The following is a 12,474-nucleotide window of genomic DNA, read 5'->3' as shown; positions in this document are numbered from 1 at the left end:
TATAATCAAGAGGTCGCAGGTTCGATTCTGGACACTTCACAGAATTACAATTTTGAGTAGTGAGGTGCTCTTATTGTTACTATTATACAATAAAAACATATATTTGATTTGAGTCTGTAGCAGCTGATGTAAATTTGTGGTACTTGTAAGGGTTAGTGTTTTTTTTTTAATTCAGTTTTATTCTCTCAGTTATGTTCACGCTCCCCCTGATCCAACACTGTTGTTTTCAAATAAAGACGTGCTAAAACAGAGGTGAACTCAGATGCGGATGAAGGTTCTACATTGGAGAAAGTGAACATAACCCCTTCCCACAAGAAACGTCCACTCACATATAAGAACAACACAGCCGCACCAGGCATAAAGGTGAAAGATGGCACCTTTTGGATGCAGCAACAGGCTGGCCATCGTCCTGCCAGTCAATCTGCCACACGCATGTTCTTCAACGAAATAGCAGGGCTTGCAGAGCTTGCTAAAGTATTGTACAAAGTTCCATTTGTGATTATGTTTCTTGATATTCTTTATATGAAAAACATTTACAGTTAGGTCCATAAATATTTGGACAGAGACAACTTTTTTCTAATTTTGGTTCTGTACATTACCACAATGAATTTTAAATGAAACAACTCAGATGCAGTTGAAGTGCAGACTTTCAGCTTTAATTCAGTGGGGTGAACAAAACGATTGCATAAAAATGTGAGGCCACTAAAGCATTTTTTTAACACAATCCCTTCATTTCAGGGGCTCAAAAGTAGTTGGACAAATTAAATAAGTGGAAATAAAATGTTCATTTCTAATACTTGGTTGAAAACCCTTTGCTGGCAATGACAGCCTGAAGTCTTGAACTCATGGACATCACCAGATGCTGGGTTTCCTCCTTTTTAATGCTCTGCCAGGCCTTTACTGCAGCTGCTTTCAGTTGCTGTTTGTTTGTGGGCCTTTCTGTCCGAAGTTTAGTCTTCAACAAGTGAAACGCATGCTCAATTGGGTTAAGATCAGGTGACTGACTTGGCCATTCAAGAATTTTCCACTTCTTTGCTTTAATAAACTCCTGGGTTGCTTTGGCTGTATGTTTTGGGTCATTGTCCATCTGCATCATGAAACACTGCCCAATCAATTTGACTGCATTTAGCTGGATTTGAGCAGACAGTATATCTCTGAACAGAATTTATTTGGCTGCTTCTGTCCTGTGTCACATCATCAATAAACACTAGTGTCCCAGTGCCACTGGCAGCCATGCACGCCCAAGCCATCACACTGCCTCCACCGTGTTTTACAGATGATGTGGTATGCTTTGGATAATGAGCTGTTCCACGCGTTCTCCATACTTTTTTTTGCCATCATTCTGGTAGAGGTTGATCTTGGTTTCATCTGTTCAAAGAATGTTTTTCCAGAACTGTGCTGGCTTTTTAGATGTTCTTTAGCAAAGTCCAATCTAGCCTTTCTATTCTTGAGGCTTATGAGTGGCTTGCACCTTGCAGTGCGCCCTCTGTATTTACTTTCAGAGTAAATTCTTCTCTTTATGGTAGACTTGGATATCGATACACCTACCTCCTGAAGAATGTTCTTCACTTGGTTGGCTGTTGTGAAGGGGTTTCTCTTCACCATGGAAATGATTCTGCGATCATCCACCACTGTTGTCTTCTGTGGACGTCCAGGTCTTTTTGCGTTGCTAAGTTCACCAGTGTTTGCTTTCTTTCTCAGGATGTACCAAACTGTAGATTTTGCCACTCGTAATATTGTAGCAATTTCTCGGATGGGTTTTTTCTGTTTTCGCAGCTTAAGGATGGCTTCTTTCACCTGCATGGAGAGCTCCTTTGACTGCATGTTGTCTGTTCACAGAAAAATTTTCCACATGCAAGCACTACACCTCAAGTCAACTCCAGGCCTTTTATTTGCTTAATTGATAATGACATAACGACGGACTTGCCCACACCTGCCCATGAAATAGCCTTTGAGTCAATTGTCCAATTACTTTTGAGGCCCTGAAATGAAGGGATTGTGTTCAGAAAATGCTTTAGTTGCCTCACATTTTTATGCAATCGTTTTGTTCATCCATCCATCCATTTTCCAACCCGCTGAATACGAACACAGGGTCACGAGGTCTGCTGGAGCCAATCCCAGCCAACACAGGGCAGGAACCAATCCTGGGCAGGGTGCCAACCCACCGCAGGACACACACAAACACACCTACACACCAAGCACACACTAGGGCCAATTTAGAATCACCAATCCACCTAACCTGCATGTCTTTGGACTGTGGGAGGAAACCCACGCAGACACGGGGAGAACATGCAAACTCCATGCAGGGTGGATCCGGGAAACTAACCCAGGTCCCCAGGTCTCCCAACTGCGAGGCAGCAGCGCTACCCACTGCACCACCGTGCCACATCGTTTTGTTCACCCCACTGAATTAAAGCTGAAAGTCTGCACTTCAACTGCATCTGAGTTGTTTCATTTAAAATTCATTGTGGTAATATACAGAGCCAAAATTAGAAAAAAGTTGTCTCTGTCCAAATATTTATGGACCTAACTGTATATATTACTTATACAAATGCCACATTGAATGTTGTTTACCTATATTTATTTACTTATATTCTTACAGCATAAAGTCACAAGTAGACTGCAGAACCTCCTGTGTTTGATCAACACGGGCATGCTGACAAAGTACATGTGCAATGCCACTCCTTATTTAGGAAAAGATCAGTTACGAAAAGTGCAACAGCAGCTTCCACCTGTAGCTATAGACACGTCAGTACGCAAGCGACTCTCCATGCTTGTGTTTAGATCTGGCAGTGCCATGCAGACACTTCAGTACATGAACAATGGAGAATGCAGTCAGGCTTCTTTTTTTGGGAACATGCACCATCAGATGAAATACATGTGTTCCAAATAACAATATGTTATTTACCCTATACAACTCCAGGCACCTCACACCCAAATGAAGAGCCTTGAGCTGGGATAACTTTTTCCTCCGAGTTGAGCTGCAGTGGTGCGGGGAATGGGACAGCAGTCTGCTTGCTGCTTGTGCTGATTGACACATTTGCAAAACAAAAGACGCAAATGAAGAGGTGCAAAGGAATTTAAGGTGGCCCGGGATTACAAGTTTTTTTGTAGGCTTCAGGGATTGTAGTGTTAAAATTGCTTCTGTAACCCCAGTGTTAAAAAAGTCTGGTCTTGATGCTGACAATCTTAGAAATTTTTTGCCTATCTTTCACTTACCTTTTCTGTCAAAAGTTCTTGAGCGTGTTGTAGCCTCCCAATTCACCAGTTATTTAACTTCTAATAATTTGATGGAACCCTTTCAGTCTGGTTTCACGGCATAGCAGAGCTGTGAAACTGCTCTGTTTTGGGTAACTAATGATTTGCTTATGGCAGCAGACTCTGGACAAACCAGCATATTACTTTTGTTAGATCTTAGTGCAGCATTTGACACTGCCAAGCATGACATTTTACTGTCCAGAATGGAGAAAATGCAGAGTATCTCTGGCACTGACCTCCAGTAGTTTAAGTCCTATCTGACTGATAGGCAAGAGTTTGTTAGTTTTGGCAACAGAAGCTTAGCACCAGTCAAATAAGGGGTTCCTCAGGGCTCTGTCCTTATCCTTTTCTGTATCTATATGGTTCCCCTGAGCCATATTATTCATAGCTTTGGACTGGGTTATCATTTTTATGCAGGTGATACTCAAATATATTTCAATGTTAAAAGTGAAACGTCATGAGAATTTTCTCCGCTCACAACCTGTTTGTGAAATTAAAATCTGGATGGAGCATAACTGTTTAAAATTAAACTACAACAAAACTGAACACAAACAATTTGGCACTAAAGCACAGCTCAAGAAAATGATCTCCTTCTCGTCACTCTTGGTGTCATTTTATATTCCTCCCTTTCTTGTTCCACCCACATAAACCAAATTAAGAAATTCTTACTTCCAATTCCATAACATATCCCATGTTCACTCATTTCTCTTCTTTTCTAATGCTGAGAAACAGGTCCATGCTTTTATCACATCCCATATCGATTATTGTAACTCGCTGCTGGCAGGTGTCCCTTCTAATCTCATATCACAGTTCCAGTTGATTCCAATCTCTGCGGCAGGAGTCCTTACACAGACCTGTCATAGTGAACACATCACACTCATCCTGCCTCACCTTCATTGGCTCCCTGTGTCTTGGTTGGGATTTGCTCCAGCAGACCCCCGTGACCCTGTAGTTAGGATATAGCGGGTTGGATAATGGATGGATGGATGGAATATTATGTTCATATTAATTTACTTTGTTCTGTGGAGTTTCTTTCCTAAGTTGTGTCCTAATAATGACAATTAACCATGACCAGAGTAGACACTGTGGCAAATGACATAGAATGATGAAAGGCTGGATGCAAGAAATTTCAAAAGTGATTTTGCCAATTTTGTTTGTAGCATGTAGCAAGCATTTGTATGTTTATATGGAGATAGTGGCTTTTATCTTGGTTTGAAAATTTTCATCATAATTATTTCAGTTCCAATTTTCCAGGATATTTAAGCTTTTACTTACTCCTGACCACTCTAGTGTGTCTGACACTGAAGTAGCTGCTCCCTTTCCTCACTCTCTTTCAGATACTTTCAGTCTGTTTTCATCACAGTTCCTTTATTATTATAAACTATCCACCCATTTATTGTTCTCACCCTGTTTTTTTCCAAATCAAGTGTGATAAACGGAAGGACAACTGGAGTCTCAAAGAAAAGTTGGGGAGCCAAACGGGCCACCACATTTTAATGCAATAGTCAAATAAACTGAATGCAAATACACACGCGGTGGCGCAACAGAAATCAGGCATCTTAATGCCATATCAGCCAACTAGGCAAAATGAAAAAAGGAACTCATCTGAGTGGGTTCATCACAGGGAGTTACATCATACAGAGGCTTCTCCCTGAAGTAAGACATGTTTTTATTGTGAGTGTCTCGGTTTTATAGTGTCTCAGTCCAAATGGGTGGGGCCTCTAGGATGCTGGGGTGGAGTTCAGTTGCCTTCAAGAGGAGGTCACTACGTGCTATGGAGACAAAAAAGAGACGACAAGGTTATCGATTGTGCCCCCTCTCATTCTGGGGTGGTATTATTAATAGAATTTGGATGGTGATCCTCAGGTGCCCATGTCTGACACAGAGTTGTGTGATGTTGACATTTATCCAGGCATCAATGAGTGCAAAACATGAAGCACCACTTAACAGGTAACCAGTCCATCACAAGGTTCCCATTTTTCCACTGCAAGCTTTAGAGTCGTCAATTAACTGAACAGTGTGACTTTGAGCTGTGGATGAAAAAATGACGGTAAACAATACAGAAGTGGGAAGAAAAAAACATACCCACTTGAGTCAAAGAGCTGTAAAGGAGCAATGCTGTCTGCTGTACCACACTGTGATCCTCATTATATAATACATTTCAAAAACATCCTGTAGGAATATTTATCATAAGATAATGCTATTTGTAGAGGTACAATCCATCATACTTTGGTAAAAAAAATAACCTTTTCTTCTCTTTTACAGGTGTGCTTCTTTTACTCGCTATCATTTTCTTTGTGGCAAATGCAGAGCTGAATAATTTGTCATTGGATGTAGCCAAGACAAGTGTAATAGGGCTCCCTGAGATCAAAGTCAAGAAGAATGTGTTTGGGTATTCTTACTACATCCTTATTGTTGCTGTGGTCTGTAATGTGGTCTCTGTTGTTGTAATCAGCATTTACCAGCATGCCAAATACACATATACAAAGGAGCAACAGCGTCCCACAGAAAATGCTCCCAAAGAAGTCATGATGTATTAAGTATGCATTTGTTAAAATATCTTTCACCCATCCACCTAAAAGGTGATATTAATGACAAGCTTGGATATGCCTCACTATCTTTTAATTTACAGTATACAGCCTAATATTTTGTAGCACCGTGTTTCAGATGTAAGAAAACACTTGCATCATGCAGCATCATGAACTGAGTTTTTTTGATCCAAAACTGCCTACTCTAAAAGTAAATAGTCAGTGACGAGTATTTAAAAACTTTTCTGTGAAGAACACTGTTGCAGGTGAACAACTGAGGCATAAGGACATCATTTCAGATAATTGACTTGTATTGGTGTAAACAAATGCTGATCTTTAATAATAGTGAGTTTGAGAATCTGCTTGATTTTCTTATATTTATGCTTTACTAAAAAGTTTAATGAGAAAACATCAAGTCTTATAAATAGCAAAGTGAACAATAATCCTTGTCTCTTTATCGAATCTTTTTTCTTTATATCTGTTGCATTGCATTCCACTTTCTGTAATAAACAGAGCCTATATCTTCATATCTTTCATGACACTCCTTTTTGTATTAATATCAACTTATTAGCAAATACCAGTTGTTTCTGTGTGTATACATTTCAAAATAGAAAAATAGAAAAGGGGTTCAATGACATCGTTGCAGGTCTCCATATTGTTGAAGAAGACATCACCAGTGATGATATTGGATTATGTAAAGATGATTCAAAGTCTATTCATTGAAAATTGATTTTAAACTTCTACAAATCACATCACTGTATTGGCATCAAAACTTAAAAATATAACTGCCTCATCATAGAATTGACTTGAAAAAATGTCTACCTTCAAGAAAACAGTTGACGTTACTAACACTACGGTGGATATTATTCTACCATATTCCTAACAGGGACTTAGCATGCTGTAACAAATCATATTTCATTCTGTTTTATCATGGCTTATCTACATCAAAGTTAGTAGCAATATGCAGGTGTACAAGAGCACTGATTTTTCAAAAATTTAGGGTTTTCCTTTGATAAAAATGTAGTGTCATCTGTTAATTTTAGAGTTATTGTCTTGTATACACAGAGCAATAATATACCTACCTGAAAGTTTGCCCAGTACAGAGCAGGCCACCACTGTATTTGTTTGAAGGCCCAAATATGTTGGCTATGTACAGTATATTATAACAACACAAAATAATAGAAGGTGGTGGTGAATGAAACAGCTGAATTTCCTTTTGTAAACAGTTTTCTGAAACTGATGCTAAATAGTGTTTCACATGCAATTTTACAATTGCAAAAATTACCAAAAATGGATTTTTGGAGTTTTAAAGATTTGGGGAGGTTTAAAAGAAACTAACATTACTTTGTAGCGGTTTTGCAACACATACACTCCTTTTAGCATATTTTCCAGAAGAGGGTCCAGATAAAAATAAACATGGAAAAACTGTTATTTGGAAATTCAGCATGGCTTAACACAAGCTACAAAGAGACAAAAACTGTAATCTGGCAACACAATAAAGTTGTTATCCAAGTTAGTTAAATAGAAATGTTGTAACAGATGTTATAGATGAGATTGCAAAACATTGTGTATGCTGATAATGGTGTCCTCCCATCATCCCCAGCTCTCTCTTGCTGCCTGATGGGGATTGTAATTTCCAATCAGCACTGGGTTTTAGATTGTTCACTTCCATTATAACCTCTCAGGCCATATAGCCTATATTTTAAGTAGGACCAACGGCAAAACATATTCAAAAATTTTTTGAAAATCAGTGGACTTGTTTTGGCATGACTGGCAAACAAACAAATAAATTATGATTTATTTATGTAGATGTTAACCTTGTATAAGAAGTAGCCTGCATGGCTTGATATGGAAGTATTTATCAAGTATAGAAATAAAAATAACACAACTGTATATATATATATTTACCATGTTGTCTTTTCCTGTTTTGTCCATGACTCAACACGCTTGAAATATGACTTGGTGTATGCAGATTTACTAGCAAACCAAAAAGAAAAGAAAAGATTTTTTTTTAATGTTGAAAATTCTCTGGACCCCAAAGCTTTGAATGCTTTCATAGTCAATCAACCAACAAATCTATATTTTATTTTGGGATCAGCAGAAAAAGTAGCAGAATTTTACATTGCAAAGGATAGCACTGCAGACTCACAGCAGCAGGTACTTGAGTTCAAATACTAGCCCGGCCATTTTAGATATATATATTGTACAAGACATCAGAGTAATTGGTAAGAAAGTACAAAGTTCAAATAGCAAGAAATTTAAATTAGACACAAGATGTTTAACACTGCATGTAGCCTTAAGGCCAGACGATAAATGTAATAAAAGCAGTACTAGTGGAACAGTGACAGGGTCAGGATAAGCTGTACATATTAAAGTGGTATTAAAATGTTTAGGCAGTGCTAAAGTGCTGCATGAAATGGTTGGTAGTCTTGAGGCACCTGAAGATTTAACTAAGAGAAAATGAAAAAACCTCATTTCACAGCTTGGGAGTACGAACTGAGAAAGAGCATTCATTTGTAACCTGTCTTGTGAGGAAGTTATGAGTTTGATTTATGCACATTTTGGATGTCAGAGTGATTCCATAAGAGTGATCATGCTCCAGTTGACTATGATCAAGCTCTGATTTTGAACATTCAGGTACTCTTTATAGATAGAGAGCACTCACGATTATATTTTTTGCAGTAATAGCACTTAGAGTTAGACAGATCTGGAGTTCAGATAGGAGAAAGTAAATACCAGTGAGGCACAACAGTCAATAGCTGTTAAGAGTCAAACTTTATCTGCCTCTATTCTTGCCATTGCATGAGAGGAAGTGGGACAAGAACTGAAAGGAATAAAATGTGTGTCTCGGTGTGAGTCACAACATCACAAAATAGCAAACAAGCATCTGAGAAAAATTGTATATAAAATGGTAACTATGCTACCTCGCTGTTATCGCTATAATAAATGACAGTGTGGTTTAGTGGCTAGGGAAATGTAAAAGCTGAGTGGTTCACTTCTGTCATTAAGCCACTGTGCAAACCTGTAAACCCAACTGAGCTCCAAATGTTAAAATATACCTGTATATATAAATTCTGTAAAAAATAAAAAAGAATCTTAAGTCTGTATGTTGCTTTACATAATTATGTGAAAATAAAAGTAATGCATGGTTTTTGAATCTTGAATTTATTATCTGCGTTCAAGTCGATACATTATTCATATAAATACCCTTCACACTCTTCAGAAAAATCTAGTACAACAAAAAGTAACATTTGCTTAAATTATGTAATTTGTATGTTTGTTTATATGGACATTTGTTACATTACTGTGAAAAAAACCTGGTGGCTAAGGAAAAAATAGCCTGCAAATCATTGAGTATGTGCTGACATGACCTTTCTGACATCCATCGACTAATTAAGACTCCTTTCTATGTGTCTGTAATGTCAGTGACCACCCCTGGAATACGGACTGAAGGTTTTCTTGGTTTCAGAGCATTGCTCACAGGACCAGTAGTATACCACTTTTTCAACAATTGCTGAATTGTACATATCACAACAGTCATCGCAGCAGGATATTATTTCATGAATCACTGATGTGTCAGTTTAAAATCATTTGCAGAAATATGCAACTGTGAAGTTATGTACTGCCTAATGAACATAGCATGTCTCCTCTTAAACAAAATGTGTATGGGGATTTCCTGCTAGCTTCATCTGACTATGCTTGCTGCTGCTCTACGCCAGGGTGGGACTCCTCATTGTGCGTGGGGCTATTTTTCAGTGCACTGCCCTTTTTAATTTATGTGTTAAACATAACAGTGGTTTTCAAATCTTTTTGATGTTGTGACCCACATTTTCCCAAATAAGTGTTTTTGCAACACACCAAGGTGTGGGTTCCCCCCTGGATAATCGAGCCTCATTATCAGAATGGGTGGGGTTATCCCCCTTGGTGAATCGAGGACACTCGTTAGAGTGACAGGGGGATCAAGCACAATTGTCGGAATGGTGACCTGCTGCGATCCACTGTTGCGCCGAACAGAAACAATATTTGATCACTCCTATGAAAGTGCATGTGAAAACATTTAGCTTAATTTTATTAAGTTATTTGAGATCAGTAAAATGACTTCATGGACTTCTATGAAATATTAAATTCAATGGAAATTTGTTTTTATGAGAATTTGATTTTTGTAAGAAAATGACATATATATTTTTAAAGCAGAAAAAGGTAAACTTAAAATGTCCATGCAAACAATAGAGTGCTATTTAACTTAATGTATTCTACATTGTAATTGCTTGTTTTATTTCTTTACTACTGTTAAGTATATTCCAAATGATTCTTGTAAATGTAATAAAGTCTTGTAAAACTTCTTGTAAATGAATAAATAGTATTAAAAAATGAAGTACAGAGTGCTTGAAAGCATGAACTGTTTTTTTATGTTGTTTTTTGCCCTTTAGCAGTGACTGTTTCTTGACACTCCAGTGCTGGGGGAGAAATGCTTGGTAATCTGAGGAGAGCAATGATGGAAGAAGATGTGATATTTAATGTTGCAGAAAGCAAAAACTTAAAAAAAAAAATTATAGGAGTCAGAGCAGTAATATCTTGCTCATCTTGGTAAAAAAAATAAAAATCCTTAATTTTTACAATGTACTGGATAAGGATCCTTAAAAATATAACAGGTATTGCATTCACTTATTCCTTATACAGTAATCCCTCCTCCATCGCGGGGGTTGCGTTCCAGAGCCACCCGCGAAATAAGAAAATCTGCGAAGTAGAAACCATATGTTTATATGGTTATTTTTATATTGTCATGCTTGGGTCACAGATTTGCGCTGAAACACAGGAGGTTGTAGAGAGACAGGAACGTTATTCAAACACTGCAAACAAACATTTGTCTCTTTTTCAAAAGTTTAAACTGTGCTCCATGACAAGACATAGATGACAGTTCTGTCTCACAATTAAAAGAATGCAAACATATCTTCCTCTTCAAAGGAGTGCGTGTCAGGAGCACAGAATGTCACATAGATAGAGAAAACAATCTCTAGCAAACAAATCAATAGGGCTTTTTGGCTTTTAAGTATGCGAAGCACCGTGGCACAAAGCTGTTGAAGGCAGCAGCTCACACCCCCTCCGTCAGGAGCAGGGAGAGAGAGAGAGAGAGAGAGATAGAGAGAGACAGAGTTTGTTTTTCAGTCAAAAATCAATACGTGCCCTTCGAGCTTTTAAGTATGCGAAGCACCGTGCAGCATGTCGTTTCAGGAAGCAGCTGCACAAAAGATAGCAACGTGAAGATAATCTTTCAGCATTTTTAGACGACCATCCGTATCGTCTAGGTGTGCGAACAGACCCCCTGCTCAATCCCCATACGTCAGGATCAGAGAAAGTCAGCGCAAGAGAGAGAGAGAGAGAGAAAAGTAAGTTGGGTAGCTTCTCAGCCATCTGCCAAATAGCGTCCCTTGTATGAAATCAACTGGGCAAACCAACTGAGGAAGCATGTACCAGAAATTAAAAGACCCATTGTCCGCAGAAATCCGCGAACCAGCAAAAAATCCGCGATGTATATTTAAATATGCTTACATATAAAATCCGCGATGGAGTGAAGCCGCAAAAGGCGAAGCGCGATATAGAGAGGGATCACTGTATATTTATTTAGTTTTTTTTACAGGCAACACGAAAATTAAAATGTTCGGATTCAGCGGGTTGGAAAATGAATGGATGGATAAATGAATATTTTGTTTACAGCATCTCATTCTTTGCTTTTCCTGTAATCCTCAAAAAGTATTAAAACATTCTGCTCTCTCTATGATTTAACTGTTTTGTAAACAGTATTTTTATTTCATTTTGCAAAAAGAATTTATTTTCATGTAAATTATTGTTTCAGACTTTACTTCATTTTTCAAGCTGCATTGCCAATGGTTAAAGTTTTTTTCAGATTTATCTTTGTTGTATCATGTTATCAGATTCCCTTATCACACAAAGTACTAACTAACCTCTTGGGCTCTTTTCTTAATGGGGGTTAGGAAGAAACGTCAAATCCAGCTATCTAACTGTAATCTGTAACCTCTTACCTGTCTCACTGCCCTATTATTGTACCCCATATATCCAAACCTTGGGAACTCTAATGGCGGGCTGCTCACTGATGAGCATTATCTTTTATTTTTACTCCTTTAATTCAACCGATTTTACCACCAATAGAGGACTTTACAAAGCGTCCTTTGTATCTTTTAGGGAACACAGATAGACATGGAATGGCAATCCATCACTCAGCAATGCTAGTAATCAATAATCAGACAGAGACATCGAGTTTAAGCTTTTACCTTAAAATTATATTTATTTGTTTACAAAACAGTTAAATCATAGAGAGAGCAGAATGTTTTAATACTTTTTGAGGATTACAGGAAAAGCAAAGAATGAGATGCTGTAAACAATATATTCATTTATCCATCCATTCATTTTCCAACCCGCTGAATCCGAACATTTTAATTTTCATATTGCCTGTAAAAAAAACTAAATAAATATACAGTGATCCCTCGCTATATCGCGCTTCGCCTTTCGCGGCTTCACTCCATCGCGGATTTTATATGTAAGCATATTTAAATATATATCGCGGATTTTTTGCTGGTTCGCGGATTTCTGCGGACAATGGGTCTTTTAATTTCTGGTACATGCTTCCTCAGTTGGTTTGCCCAGTTGATTTCATACAAGGGACGCTATT

At 38.0% G+C, this 12,474-nt stretch overlaps 1 protein-coding gene across 1 annotated transcript in view; it reads left to right on the top strand.

Moving 5' to 3' along the window:
• Positions 1 to 10,451, top strand: part of LOC114646901 (clarin-3) — a 76,279-nt gene extending 65,828 nt beyond the window's left edge. The window contains exon 3 of the mRNA XM_028795291.2: positions 5,524 to 10,451. Within this exon, the coding sequence (XP_028651124.1) occupies positions 5,524 to 5,798 (275 nt within the window). The 3' untranslated portion in view covers positions 5,799 to 10,451. The remainder of the gene's footprint in view (positions 1 to 5,523) is intronic.
• The last annotated feature ends 2,023 nt before the right edge of the window (positions 10,452 to 12,474 follow it).

This window comes from Erpetoichthys calabaricus, chromosome 2 (assembly GCF_900747795.2).
Source record: "Erpetoichthys calabaricus chromosome 2, fErpCal1.3, whole genome shotgun sequence".
Lineage (NCBI taxonomy): Eukaryota > Metazoa > Chordata > Cladistia > Polypteriformes > Polypteridae > Erpetoichthys > Erpetoichthys calabaricus.
Note: the sequence above shows the minus strand (reverse complement) of the source record. Positions and strands in the feature narration are given on the sequence as shown.